This window comes from Melanerpes formicivorus, unplaced genomic scaffold (genome assembly GCF_026170545.1).
Source record: "Melanerpes formicivorus ecotype bairdi unplaced genomic scaffold, bMelFor1.0.p_v2 SCAF_489, whole genome shotgun sequence".
NCBI lineage: Eukaryota > Metazoa > Chordata > Aves > Piciformes > Picidae > Melanerpes > Melanerpes formicivorus.
In genome coordinates, this window is record NW_027142841.1 from 64190 (window position 1) to 78726 (window position 14537).

General features: G+C 57.2%; 1 protein-coding gene across 1 annotated transcript in view; it reads right to left on the minus strand.

Moving 5' to 3' along the window:
• The window catches only part of LOC137460013 (zinc finger protein 850-like), an 80250-nt gene that overhangs the window by 46426 nt on the left and 19287 nt on the right, over positions 1–14537 (minus strand). Inside the window, exon 3 of the mRNA XM_068170643.1 lies at positions 5674–6483. Coding sequence (XP_068026744.1) covers positions 5674–6483 — 810 coding nt within the window. The remainder of the gene's footprint in view (positions 1–5673; positions 6484–14537) is intronic.

Genomic DNA, 14537 nt, shown 5'->3' on the forward strand with positions numbered 1-14537 from the left:
TGTGTTGTGTTCTGTGTCCATCCAGAATGGACATTTGCTACCAAGGGCTTTCTTTCTAGATTCAGGTGATGAGATTTTCAGTTCCCTTTCTCCTTCTCTTCAGTCTGCTGTTCCTTCTCCTGCACTACTGCCTGCTGGGATAGGATCCATGTGATTAAGAGGAACCCACTGGCAATTTCTGGTTAGCCTCAGATTCACTAGACGTGATCTGCACCATGCAATGTCCAGAGCAATGTGAACCCTACAGCACTCAAGGGAACAAATAATTAGAGAGCAGCCCCATGGAAGACTTGGGAGTTCTGGTGGGCAGCAAGTTCTGCATGGGACAGCAATGTGCCCTGGTGGCCAAGAAGGCCAATGGGATGCTGGGGTGCATTTGGAAGAGTGTGGCCAGCAGATCCAGGGAGGTTCTCCTCCCCCTCTACTCTGCCCTGAGGAGGCCCCACCTGGAATATTGCATCCAGTTCTGGGCTCCCCAGTTCAAGAGGGACAGGGATCTGCTGCAGAGGCTGTGAGGATGCTGAAGGGACTGAAGCACTGCCTGATGAGGAGAGGCTGAGAGGCCTGGGGCTGTTTAATCTGGAGAGGAGAAGGCTGAGAGGTCATCTGATCAGTGTTTATCAATATCTGAGGGCTGGGGGTCAGGAAGCAAGAGGCAGGGACAGCCTCTGCTCAATTGTGCCCTGGGATAGGACAAGGAGCAAAAGATGGAAACTGCAGCACAGGAAGTTCCACTTCAACAGGAGGAAGAATTTCTTTGCTGTAAGGGTGACAGAGCCCTGGAACAGGCTGCCCAGAGAGGTTGTGGAGTCTCCTTCTCTGGAGACTTGCCAGTCCTGTCTGGATGTGTTCCTGTGAGACCTGCACTAGATTCTATGGTCCTGTTCTGGCAGGGGGACTCAGGGATCTCCAGAGGTCCCTCCCAAACCCTAACCCTGTGAGTTGTCACAGGTCTCTGAATCCAAAGGAGATCCCAGCAGGAAATACCAAGGTTCCAGCTACAAATCATGAAGTCTGTCTGAGCTTCATCTTCAAGGATCCTTCTGAAGTCACCTTCCACTGCCCCCCTGGGCTCTTCTGGGCTCTCAGCTAATGCATCCATGTGGCAAGTCCAGCTGCCTTCAAAGCAGTGTAAGTTGTTCACAGAAGCTGAGAGGCTCTTTCCATTTCGCTTGGAGGGGCTCCTGATTGTCATGGGTTGATTTGACTCTGCTGCTGTTATCCAGACCATGCTGCAGCCATGCCAGCCTCAGAAATGAAAGTGCTGGCTGGAGCAAAGGATGATGGGGCTTGAAGTTCAGGTTGCAGCATGGGAGGCTCCCTGTTCCAGTTGCTGCTTCTGGGTTCTGGGATTTTTTGGGTGTTGGTTGCTCTGCTGGGATGGCAGTGGGACAGGGAGGGATAGGGGAGCAGCTCCCTGGTTTGGGCTTTTGCCTTGCTTGCTGCTGCTTGCTGCTGCTTTCCACTGTGCCTTTTCTGCACACAGGCTGAGGTCACTGTACTTTTGTATTCTGATGATCTGATTTGCTCAGGAAACTCTTCTCTCATTTGTTTCTGTATTAACACAAAGAGGTTTTGTGTGGTGTTCTTTTCCCCTCAGTTCTGTGTTGGGGGAGGCAGAGAGGTTAAGCTGCTGGTTCAGCTGAACCCATTACATTCCTTTTCTGGAGCCCAACGTGGGGCAGGAAAGCAAATGCCTTAATGAGGACAGATTTTGGCAGGATTGAGGCAACAAAAAGAGAGGAGAAGAGAAGAGGATTCAATTAAGGCTTGAGGCTTGTCAACAGAGTTAGAAAGAAATTTTCTTTCCTGTGGTGTGTTCACTTTGTTGATGGATTTTCTTTGGGGGGGTCTGATGAGCTGCAGTCCTGTTTGTACTGCTGATGGTGCTGAGTGTTAGCTTAGGGCAATGGCTCAGAGATGTGCTGTTCACTGCTGGGCAGCTTGCTCTGGTTTCATCCAGAACAATACAGGACACTCCCAAGGAAACCACTGTGAGATCTGCCCAGATACTGGATACTGAGGAGTGGCAGGGGGTGGGGGAGGGGAGGGGCAAATTCTTAGGCTGGTGGTCACCTCTGGTGCTTTGGAATTTCACGCCTGAGCAAGGGCAAAATCCTCCCCAGCTGGGGAAAGATTTGGGAAAAGTCTGTTGTCAGCCTGGGAGTTCCTGAGAGACAGAAATCACTGCAATGTGCTTGGGCCTGGCCCATGCCCCTCGAGCCCTTCTCATCTCTGTGCAGAGGGCTCAGGGGCAAGAGAAGGTCTCTGGACCTACAGACAGTGCCACAGGCATGACAGCTGTGTCAGAGAAGCAGCCTGTGCCAGGATCAGCTGCCCCTCGTAGTGAATGGTGCTTATGACCAGGATTGTGCCCCATATATTACCAGAACATGCTTCTGTGTGTGTGACTCAAATACCCTTTGTCTTCCCTCCCTTCTGGAGTTGGGGGGGGGACAGGACCTTGGCAGCACTGGGTCCAGGTCAACAATCTGCCTGGGCATGTTTCCACCCCTATGGCAAACAAGGCCCAGGCTACATGTTTGTTTGCCCTGTTTGTGGCGTGTGCTTATGCTCATTTGGCAAAGTCTCAGTTGATTGGTTAATTATTGTGTTAGCAGTGGGTGCTGACTGGAGCAGTATTCTTTGGGGCAAATGGTAAATAGGAGTTGTTTGGTAAACAAGTGCCCCCCACGCTGGTGTCCGTGCCTATGCCTGCGTGCGTCTCTGTGCCGCTACGGTCCGCCTCGCCCGGGACTTGAAGCAGCTCCAGAAGGCCTCGCTGCACATTGCCACTGTTGCCCGGCTGGGGGCAGTGCCGTGGAGCGTGGGGTCAACTGCCGCATGAGCCATCACCACGGGAGGAAACCATGGCAGCCCCTGTGCACCACCGGTCCTGAAGCGCTACAGCCCCCAGAGCGGGGAACCTTTGCCAGGTGCTGCGCTTCGTGGAGCCAGCGGCAAAAGCCTCTGAAGCTTCCCCTGGGAGGCTCCAGGACCTTTGTGCTCTGGGAGAAGCAGCAACCCTGCGGCACAGCCACGCGGTCGGCGCCGTTCTCTAGTTCCTCATTAGGGCACAGCCGTGCCGCGCTGTCAGGACTCTAAACACATCACCAAGGAAAGATTTCATGAGGTTCTCAGCTCGTGAGGAAGCCAAACCTTTGCTTTATAGAATTTGGGTTCAGGTAGTGCTGAAACTGTCCTGGGTTGAGGGTTTGCCGGTCACTGACAAACCCCTCCCCCACTGCTTCTCCAATCAGTTTCAACTCTAAATTCTAGAACTCATTTGGTTCTTCTGAAGTGCCCAGGCACAAACGCTCTGCAGAGGTGGTTCCACCAACCCAATACTGCTGCCTGTGAATGGAAACTAAATCCCCTGCTGCATAGTTTGTATATCAATAGACTACCAATATATCTATTCATTGATATCCTTGCTGCTCATTCCCCAGGGCACATCTGCAACACTCCTGTAGGGAAAAAGAAGCTTACAAGGAAAGCAGCTGATCCTGCAAAGGACCAGGAAGGATCAGGGTTCCCATGGGAACAAGGGAAAGAGCCAGGGCTGCTGGCTTGGTTCTTATCTCTGGTTTTGGAAGATGACCAAGGACAAACAGTGGATGAAACAAGCAGCAGGCCCCAGCAAGGCAAAGGAAATCTCTGCTCCTCTGTCCAGGCCTGTGTCTCAGCTGTGAAGGAAATGTCCCAGAAGTTCCATCAGCTCCAGAAGAAGCTTTTATTCCCCAGCTGTACAGTCCTGTGTTTCAGCCATGAGGAGCAGCTGCTCCCCTGTCCAAGGGAGAGAATCTGGGAGGCACACAGCACAGCACACCCTCTGCTTTACCTGTATGACCATAGGGAGGAAGTGGAAGGGAAAACCCAATCCAGTCCTGGCTGCAGGAGTCTGTGACTTACAGGGGAATTGTCTCCGCAGAGATGCTGCCTCAGTTTCCAGTGGGAAATGGGCTAAGAAGAGCAGGGAAGCTGAAACTGCTTCTGGTCCTCCTGAAGGGACTGCCAAAGCATCTTCACAAGATGCAAGGGACCCAAGACAGAATTAGAGGGGCTCTGCCTCCAACCAGATGGAAGGGAGACACAAATTGGTTTGTTGGACTGTACAGAACCAATGGCCTGGCAAGTTGAACCCATGAGAGAATAAAGCTTTAGTAGATACAGGTGCCCAGAGTGCTCTGACACCATCAAACCACAAGGGGTGGAACCCATCTGTGTTTCTGGTGTGACAGGAGGATCCCCACACCTGGATGTGTTGGAAGCTGAGTCCTGGGATGCAAGCCACAGTTTGCTTTCACTTGGAGGCATGGAAGGAGTCACTGGTCTCAGACTGCCCCAGAGCTGGAAACACAGCCCCAGCATTTGCAGCATTTGGACTGGGCATGGACTGATCCAGACTGTGCTGGAACAGAGTGGAGCTGCAGAGCACCTGCAGTGAGCAGCCCTCTGGGTACTGCAAAGCAACCTCCTGTGGAGTGAGAATGGACAGTGCCTGAGGTGTGCTGCTGATTGCTGCTGGGCACGGTGCAGGTGGCACAGAATGAGGGCTTGGGAATATCAAAGGTTAAACTGGAAATTTGCTGCCATTACTCCACACCATCCTGCCTCATGCCACCTTCACAGGGACAGTGCTGGCTGGAGCAAAGTACTACAGGGCTTGAAGTTCAGTTGGCAACATGGGAGGCTTCCTGTTCTGGTTGCTGCTGTTGGGTTCTGGCTCTCAGGTGCTGGCTCTTTGCTGAGGAGGAGGGCTGCAGGGGTTTAACTCCTGGCTGCTGCTGCTGACTGCTGTGCTTCTTTCTGCAAACAGCCTCAGGTCAGTGTGCACTATGAGATCTCCTTTGGATTCAACTCTTTTGATCTTATCACAAGTCCTTATCCCAGCCCAGAGGGTTTTTTGATTCATGTGTGTATTTTTCCCTCACTTCTGTTTTGGGGGGGAACAGGCAGCTTAACCTCTTCTCAGCTCTTCAACCTGTTCCAGCCCCAGAGTGGAAAGCCAACAGAAGCTTTCTGAGTTCTTCCAAAGATCTCCATGAGCTTCCCCCTACACACTCCAAAGATCCCAAAAGTCAGTCCTAGGACCATCCAAATCCCAAACACCTAAGATCACCAGAAAGCCCCTGCAGAATGCCTCTGAGATTCCTCTCAAGACTCCTCTGAGACCCTCATTTTCCCCTCCCTCAACTGGGCACGCAGCTCCACCCCATCCCTTGGCTGCAAATGCCCCCAAAATTCAGGCATTGAGGCAGGGATATCTGAAATAAAAGCAAACAGACAGGATTTGGGTAACTTTTGGGTTTTATTGAGACAATTGGTCAACGGACAGAGGATTTCTTACCCCAGGGAGACACAAAGCATAAGGGAAGAACCAGACAGACCCTGGCAAAGCCCTGCCCAGCTCCACTGGGAGCTCCAGCTGTGCTGACTCAGCACTGTAATTGCTCTCATTAGCAATAATTGGTGTTCAGAAGGGCCGGAAGGGTTTGTTGCTGGTGGTGCCCCCAGTCCCTGAGAACTGCAAAGGAAAAAGGGATGATTTTGGTGCTGGACAGGCCCTCTCAGAGGGGTCACGATTACCCAACAGATTTTAGGTGGATTTATGCCTCCCCTGCAGTGCAGGCTCTCTTCAGGTGTGGGTGCAGCGGTGCTTGTTGTGATAGCCCTTCTCGGTGAAACTCTTCCCACAGTCAGCACAAGCGACCGGTTTCTCACCAGTGTGGGTGCGGCGGTGGCGAATGAGATTTTGCCGCTGGCTGAAGCTCTTACCACAGTCAGTACAGGTGAATGGCTTTTCACCAGTGTGGGTGCGGCAGTGAGCAATGAGATAGCTCCTGTGGCTGAAGCTCCTCCCGCAGTCAGCACATGTGAAAGGTTTCTCACCTGTGTGGGTGCGGTGGTGGTCAATGAGAGCATCTCTACGGCTGAAGGCCTGACCGCACTCAGCACAGCTGAAAGATTTCTCGCCAGTGTGCACACGACGGTGCTCTGTGAGATGGCTCTTCCGGGTGAAGCTCTTGCCGCAGTCGGCACAGCTGTACGGCCTCTCACAATTATGGATAAGTTGATGCTGGATGAATTTAGTACTCGTGGTAAAGCTCTTGCCGCACTCAGCACAGGGGAACAGATGCTCTCCGGTGTGGATGCGGCGATGGATGGTGAGAGTGGAGCTGTGTTGGAAGCCCTTGCCGCAGTCCCTGCAGGTGAAGGCCTTCTCACTGTTGTGGCTGAGATGGTGTTGCCTAAGAGTAGAGATCTGCCTGAACCGCTTGCCACAGCTGTCACAAGAGAAGGGCTTCTCTCCAGTGTGGGTGAGGCAGTGGCGGGTGAGACTATAGCGCTGGGTGAAGCTCTGTCCACAGTCAGCACAAGTGAACGGTTTCTCTCCAGTGTGGGTGCGGCGGTGCTGGCTGAGATGAGAGTTCCTGCGGAACCTCTTGCCACAGTCACCACAAATGAAGGGCCGGGTGCCAGGCTGTGGGCAGTGGTGCTGCACTAGCTCTGAGCCACCTGGGAAGCTCTGCCCACACTCAAGGCACTCATTCAGCTCTTTGGGTGACACTGAGGGACCTGCTCTGGCTTCATCCTCCTCCATACATTCCTCCCCCTCATCCTGGTCACCTTCATCATCATCATTATCATCCTCTTCACAGTTGTCATTCTCAGCATCATCCTCCATCTTGTCCTCTTTTTCCTCCTCATCCTCCTCTAACTTGGGACTGCACATTGGCTTCTCCAACTTGATCTCTGGGTGCTGCTTCTCCTCCCAGCTCTTGTCTGGGTTCTTCTGTGAGGCCATACTGTGGCAGGAAGGGGTCACAGCTCTGCAATAGGGAAGATGGAAGCACCTGAGCCCAGGATCTCAAACCTTCAGATCCTGCCTAGGTCATGACAGTCCCTGACTCCCAACACCCAGCTGGGGGAGAGAGTACAGAGGGGACCTCAAACCTTCAGTTTCTGCCACAGTGTGGGCACAGACCTCTAATACCTGTGCTGAGACCCCAGGTTCCTGTGATCAGTGCGCTGAGGCACCCTGGGACTTACACATGGTCTTGTCCTACTCTGCTCAACCCTGGTGGCCATGGCAGGGTGGTTCCTGGACCAGGCCCTGTCCTTTGATCTCCCCTGGCTCAGACAATGGAGGCAGCAGCACTGAACAAGGAACACCAAACCACCTCCAACCTTCTCCCACCACCCTCCAGATCCCAACCCCCAAACATCATCCCCTGCTCACAACTCACCCCAGCAGCCTGGAGCATTCCTCAACTCCCACAACACCTGATGGGCCTCAGAGCTCCTGGAGAGGTGAAATATGCTGGACAGGAGGAGGTGGAGGAGGTTGGGAGCTGCCCTGGGGGCTGGGGTCCTGCTGTTAACCCACTCTGGGTTTCTTAACTGTTGGGCTGCTCCAAGGGGCAGATCTGCAAACTCTGCTCTTCCACAGCACACAGGGGCAGGGATGATGGAGAGAGGACTCAGCCCCTGACAGAGAGAAGCAAACGGCTCAGAGGAGAGCACTGATCTGCAAGGGATGGTTCAGCACTGCCCAGAACCAGGCAGCACAGCTCAGCCTTGCTGGGGGCAGCTCCCAAGCCCAGCAGCACAGCCACAGCACACTCCCAGGGCGGATCAAGATGGGAGACCTCAACAAGGTTGAGGCCGGATGTGAGGAGGAGGTTCTTCACCATGAGAGTGGTGAAGCCCTGGAATGAGTTGTCTAGGGAGGTGGTTGAGGCCGCATCCCTGGAGGTGTTTAAGCCCAGGCTGGATGAGGCTCTGGCCAGCCTGATCTAGTGTGGGGTGTCCCTGCCCATGGCAGGGGGTTGGAGCTAGATGATCCTTGTGGTCCCTTCAACCCCGACTGATACTATGATACTATGAGACTAACTGCGGACTCAGCTCCTTGCCCAGCACACAGCCCCCAGCACACAGCCCCCAGCACGCAGCTGCAGGCCAGCACCACAACACAGCTGCCTCCACACAGCCTCTCCCAGCCCTTGCCTAAAGCTTCCTCCCACTGCCTGCCCAGGCCTCTGATGCCTGCACCTGCCTTTGCCAGCAGATCTTGCTCTGGCCACAGCTCTCCTCCCAGGTCCTGCCCCCACACCACACACTCTGTGCTCAGCTCTGCCCTGCACACACATCTCTGCTGCCCACTCCCCAACAGAAGATCACAGCAGCCCTCAGGACACACACAAAGGGAGCTTCATTATCTCTGGAGATGCAGCACAGAGGAAGGGACTTGGGCAGCTTCTTGCTAAACCTCTTCAGTCCTTACTGGGATGCTGGAGGAGTCTCTGACTCCTGCCCAAATCTCACACCTCCAGCACCCTTCACACACCTGCAACCCAAAAAGACTCACTGGAAAGGGTTTGGCTTCATTCTCTCCCTGACCATTTCTCTCAGCTTGCTCTTTATAGTTCTCCTGGAGCTGCCACTCCACATCCCCAAGAGAAAATGAGGTTGGATGGGAGGGCACAGTGCCCGTGGGCTGCTGTTCATCTCCCAGCTGACACAGGCAGAGCTGCAGCACAATTCACTCCTTTCACCTCCTCAAATGCTACCAGATTCTGCCATTCCCTGCACACACATTTGCCACCTGGGCCCTGCATCCTCTCCCCTTTCTGGGGGACAAGGCCTAATTCCTGCCTGAACACTCCCAGGCCCCTCTCTCAGTCCCAGCCCATCCATGGCCCTGCTGCCTTGGCTCTCCCATGGCCCTGTGTCCCCCACCTCCACTGCCACTGCAGCTGGAAGGGTGGAGCATAGGGGCTGGCTCTTGAACTTGGGGGCTGGCTGTGAGCTTGGGAATTGTTCTGACCTTAGTTGCTAGGTCTGAGCTTGGGAAGAGGTTCTGATCTTAGCTGCTGCTGCTTGAGCTTGGGAAGTGTTTCTGACCTTTCTGGCTGGCTCTTGAGCTTGTGGGGGCTGGCTCTGGAGCTTGGTTCTGACCTTTGTTCTTGTAGTGGAGCTTGGAGGCTGGTTCCTGAGCTTGGGAAGTGGCTCTGACCTTAGTTGCTGGCTCTGAGCTTGGGAGCTGAGTCTGCACTTTTGGTTCCAGAACGAGCAACAAAGGCCAGAACCAAGCTCCAGAGCCAGCAACCAAGGTTGGAGTCATTTACAAGCCCAGGAACCAGACCCTGACCTCAGAGACATGCCCTGAGGTCAGGAACCACACCCCAAGCCCAGAGCCAGCAACTAAGGTCAGAACCACTTCCCAATCTCACACCCAGGCCCCCAGGCTCAGAGCCAGTTTCACAACCCCCTGCCATGCCCACAGACACCTTCCACCACACCACGCTGCTCAAGCCCTCATCCAACCTCACCCTCAGCACCTCCAGGGAGGGGGCAGCCAGCACCTCCCTGCCCAACCTGCTCCAGGCTCTCACCACCCCCACTCCAAACTATTGCCTCCCAAGCTCCACTCCAAATCTGCCCTCCTCAACCTTCAATCCAGTCCCCCTCAGCCCATCACTCCCAGCCCCTCACCAAAGTCCCTCCCCAGCTCTCCTGCAGCCCCCAGCAGCTACCACAAGGCTGCTCCAACCTCTCCTGACAGCCTTCTCATCTCCAGCCTCAACAAACACAACTCTCACAGCCAACCCCCACAGGGGAGCTGCCACAGCCCTCCCACCACCCCCAGGGCCTCCTACACACCCCCTCCAACAGCTCAACCTCCTGCCCCTCTTGGGGGCATCACAGCTGCACACAGCACTCCAGCTGGCAGCACACAATGCTGCCAGCACAAAAACCATTGCAGCAAAAGCCTCAACCTGTGCTCAGCTGCCAAAACCAAAGGGACCTCAACTTGGCCACAAGAGAAAGGACCAAACTCAGCCAAGACACTGATCCAACACCCAAGGCTGCACAAAACAACCATCAGCAGAAGCTCCTCCTGCCCTGAGCCTTTCTGTGCTCAGGAGGCCTGCAGAGAAACTGAGAATCACTCTGCAACCCCCCAGAAAATCTTTGTGCCTCAAGAGCTTGCAGAGCACAGAGGCCTTGGATGCCACCACCCCCAGCACAGCCAAACCGCCCCACAGCTGACACCAGCCCCAGGCGCTCCCAAGCTCAGGCTCAGCACAGCACCCACGCCTGACACCCCCACGGCACCCAGCACACAGCCTGCCCACAGCTCCCCCCCGCGCCTGGCCCTCAGCCCAGCCGCTGCCCTTCAGCACAGCAGCCGCCCGGCACCTGCCAGCACAAAGCCTCCAAACCCCCAGGGCTCCCCCACACACCCCCACAGCAGCCTCTGCTGCAAGCCACACCCCACGCTCACCACCACCTCTCCTGCACACAGCAGCCCCCACAGCGCCGCTGCCACCTCAGCTCTGCTGCCAGCCCAGCCCCCAGCACAGGGACACAGGGACACAGGGCCAGGGACAGCCCCTGCAGCCCACCAATGGCTCCGCCTGCAACACAGCAGCAGCCAAAGGGGGCCTGCAGCTGCCCCCACCAGGGGGAGGCAGCACCACAAGGAACCCCACCGAGCCCCCACCCCACCCCCACCCGGGGACCCGCAACCGCACAGACCCCTCCCAGAACAGCACAGACGACGCTCACCGACCCTGCACACCTCTGCCCTAGCCCACAGCCCTCCTCGACCACCCCAAACCCCCACAGCCGCACAGAGGTCCCCACAATCACAGCGACCACCCCCCCAAACCGGACGGACCCCAAACGCCAAGCTTGCAGAGCTCCCCCGGACCTCACAGACCCACCCCCACCCGTACCCCACCGATCTCCCCCGGATCCCATGGACCCCCAAACACATATCCCCAGAAACTCCCCAAACAACCCCCACTGATTTCCCCTAGATCCCTGCAGAGGCTCCCCCCCGCCCCAGCCCCACCTAGCCACAGGGATCCCTGCCCCACAAACCCCTCCCCAACCCAACCGACCCTCCCCGACCCCTCGCAGCCCCCCAGAGAACATCCCCTGTTCCCCACCCCACCACCCCCAACTCAGCCCCACAGACTCCCTCACCCCACCTGGACACCGGGACGAGGGGGAAGCAGTGCAGCAGAAGGAGGAAGAGCTCAGCGCACAGGGAGCCGCCGGCCCCGGCAGGCTGCTGGCGAGCAGAGAGCGCTGCGAGGGAGACCCCGGCCCGGCCCCTCCGGCTGCTGCGGCCACGTGGGACGGGGAGCGGAAGCAGGGAGCAGCCTGGAACGGAAGCCCCGCCCACGGCCGGGCAGCCTTAGCCAATGAGAGGCGGCGGGAGCGCGGCAGCTCCTCCCCCTGGGCGCTGCCGAGGCCCAGCCAGGAGCTGCCCCTGCCGGCCGCGGCCGCCATTGTTGCTGCCCCGTGGGGAGCGGCAGCGGGGCCGGAGCGCGGGAGAAGTGCCGGAGGTGCTGGCGGGCGAGCGGCAGCTGCCGGCTGGGGAGCTGCGGCGGGGCGGGAGGGGCTGAGGGGGCCGGGGAGCGGCGCTGAGGGCGGGAGCTCGGCCGCGGGGCGATGCTTTTTGTCCCCCTCCGAGCCGCCGTCGCCTTCCTGCCGCCGGAGCCGCGTGGCAGCGGCTGTGCCCTTCCCCTGCGTCCTTCTCCTGCCCTCACGTGACGCAAGGGGGGGGCAGGGCTGGGACCGAGCCCCACGGCACCAACGCCAGCCCCGCCCCCAGCCCCGCCCCCAGCCCCCGGGACCACTCCCAGACCCTTGTAGTTCATCCCAGGTCCCTTTAAAAGACTCCCCCAGACCCTTTTAGATCCTCCCTGGCACCTTTAGCATCTCTCCATCCCTCCTCAAACCATCCCAGGACCCCCCCAGATCCTTTAAGCTCCTCCCAGGACCTTCTAGGACCCCCCCAGCCCCCCCACAAACCACCCCAGGACTCCCCCAGACCCTTTAAGCTCCTCCCAGGACCCTTTAGGACACCCCCAAGTCCCCCCCAAGACACCTCCAGACCCTTTAAGCTCATCCCTGGCACCTTTAGGATCTCTCCAGCCCCCCTCAAACCACCCTGGGACCCCCCCAGCCCCCCACAAACCATCTTAGGACCCCCCCCAGACCTTTTAAGCTCCTTCCAGGTCCCTTTAGGACCCCCCAGGGCACCCCCAAGACACCCCCAGATCCTTTAAGCTCATCCCAGGCCCCTCTAGGACCCCCCCAACCCCTTACAAACCACCCCAGGACCATTTTAGTTCCTCCCAAGCCCCTTCAGGAGTCCCCCAGGACCCCCCCAGATCCTTTAAGCTCATCCCAGGTCTCTTCAGGACACCCCAGGTTCCCCCCAAGACACCCCCAGATTGTTAAAGCTCATCTCAGGCCCCTGCAGGACCTCCCCAGCCCCCCACAAACCACCCCAGGACTCCCCCTCAGCTCCTCTACAAACCATCCCAGGACACCCCCAGATCCTTTAAGCTCATCCCAGGTCCCTTTAGGACACCCCCAGACACCCCCCAGACACCCCCAGCCCCTTTAAGTTCATCCCTGGCACCTTCAGGCCCCCCCCAGCCCCCCTCAACCCCCCCTGGGACCCCCCCAGCCCCTCCTGGCTGACTCCAGGTCCCTTCAGGCCCCTCCCCCCCAGCCCCCTACAAACCAGCCCAGGGCTCCCTCCTCTCCCCCCCAGACCCTTTTCGACCTTGCCAAGACCTCCTGGGGGACCTTCCCCCCCCCCCCAGGAGAGGCCTTTGGAGACATCTGGGGAGGGTCCTTTGGGGTCCTGAGGAGCAGCTCCTGCCCCCCCCCCAGGGGTTTGTGGTGAGTTGGGTTTGGGTCTGCCCTGACCCAGGGCCTTGGGACCCCCCCCCCCCAGAGCCTTGAGACCCCCCCAAGGGTTTGAACCCCCACCCAGGGCCTTGGGACCCCCCCCAGAGCCTTGAGACCCCCCCAAGGGTTTGAACCCCCACCCAGGGCCTTGGGGCTCTTCTTCAGGCCTCCCCCCAGGGATCTGGGGGGGCTTTGGGGACCTCCCCCCAGGGTTTTAGCCCCCCCCCAGGGTTTTAAGGTCCTCCCAAAGGCTTTGAGGACCTCACTTAGGAGTTTAGAGACCCTGCCCCCCCCCCCCCCAGGTCTTTAGAGACCTGCTCCCCCCCTCCCCAAAAGCTTCCTTCCTTCCCCCTTCCTTCCCCCTTCCTTCCCCCTTCCTTCCCCCTTCCTTCCCCCTTCCTTCCCCCTTCCTTCCCCCTTCCTTCCCCCTTCCTTCCCCCTTCCTTCCCCCTTCCTTCCCCCTTCCTTCCCCCTTCCTTCCCCCTTCCTTCCCCCTTCCTTCCCCCTTCCTTCCCCCTTCCTTCCCCCTTCCTTCCCCCTTCCTTCCCCCTTCCTTCCCCCTTCCTTCCCCCTTCACCTTCCCTTCTCCCTTCCCCCTCCTTCCCCTTCCTTCCCCCTCCCTTCCCCTTCCCCTTTCCCCCCCTTCCCCCTCCCTTCCCCCTCCCTTCCCCTTCCTCCCCCCCCCTTTTTCCCCCCAGTTTCTCCCTTCCTCTCCCCATTTCCTGCCCTCTCTCTGCTGCCTCACAGCAGCTCTCTGATCTCACTCAGCCCCAGCTGCTCCCAGGGCTCCACTCACTCCAGGGCTGCTTTCTGGAGGGGGGGAGCCTGCAACTGGCCAAACTGGGACCAGGCCCCCCCTTAATGGGGGCTTCTTGCCACCCCCCCACCCCCACAGAGACCCCAACCTCTGCACTGGGAAGTGCAGGGTGAGGACTGGGGGGGGAGGGGTTGTGACACAGCCTGACCCTAAGTGGCCCTTTCTGGCCCTAAATTGCCCCTTTTGACCCCAAAATTGGCCATTTCTGGCCCCAAATTCACCTTTATTGCCCCTTTTTAGCCCCACATTACCCCATTTTGCCCCCAAATTGGCCCTTATTGGTCTTTTTCTGCCACAAATTGGTCTTTTCTGGCCCCAAGTTGGCCTTTATTGTGCCTTTTTAGCCCCAACTTGGCTTTTTGGTCTCCAATTTGCCTTTATTGTCCCTTTCTGGCCACAACTTGGTTGTTTTTGGCCCCACGTTGGCCTTTATTGGCCCTTTAAGGCCCCAGAGAGGCTCTTTTAGGCCCCAGCTTAACCTTTATTGTCTGTTTTTAGCTCCCAATTGTCTCTTTTTGGCCCCAAATTGGCTTTTATTGCCCCTTTTTAGACCCAAATTGGCTCTCTTTGTCCCCAGGTTGGCCTTCATTGTCCTTTTATAGCCCCAAGTTGGCCCTTTTTGGCCCCACGTTGGCCTTTATTGTCCCTTTATAGCCCCAAATTTGCTTTTGTTGGCCTTTATTGTCCCTTTTGGGCCCCAAATTGGCTCTTTTTGGCCCCCAAATTGGCTCTTTTTGGCCCCAGTTTGGCCTTTATTGTCCCTTTTTAGCTCCAAATTGGCCCTTTTTTGCCCCAATTTGCCCCCAAATTCACCCTTATTGATCCTTTTTTGATCAAAATTGGTCTTTTCTGGCCCCAAGTTGGCCTTTATTGTCCCTTTTTGGCCCTAAATTGTCCCTTTTTGGCCCCACATTGGCCCTTATTGTCCCTTTTTTAGCCCCAAATTTCCTCTTTTTTGGCCATAAATTGGACTACACTGCCTCTTTTTGGCCCCAAA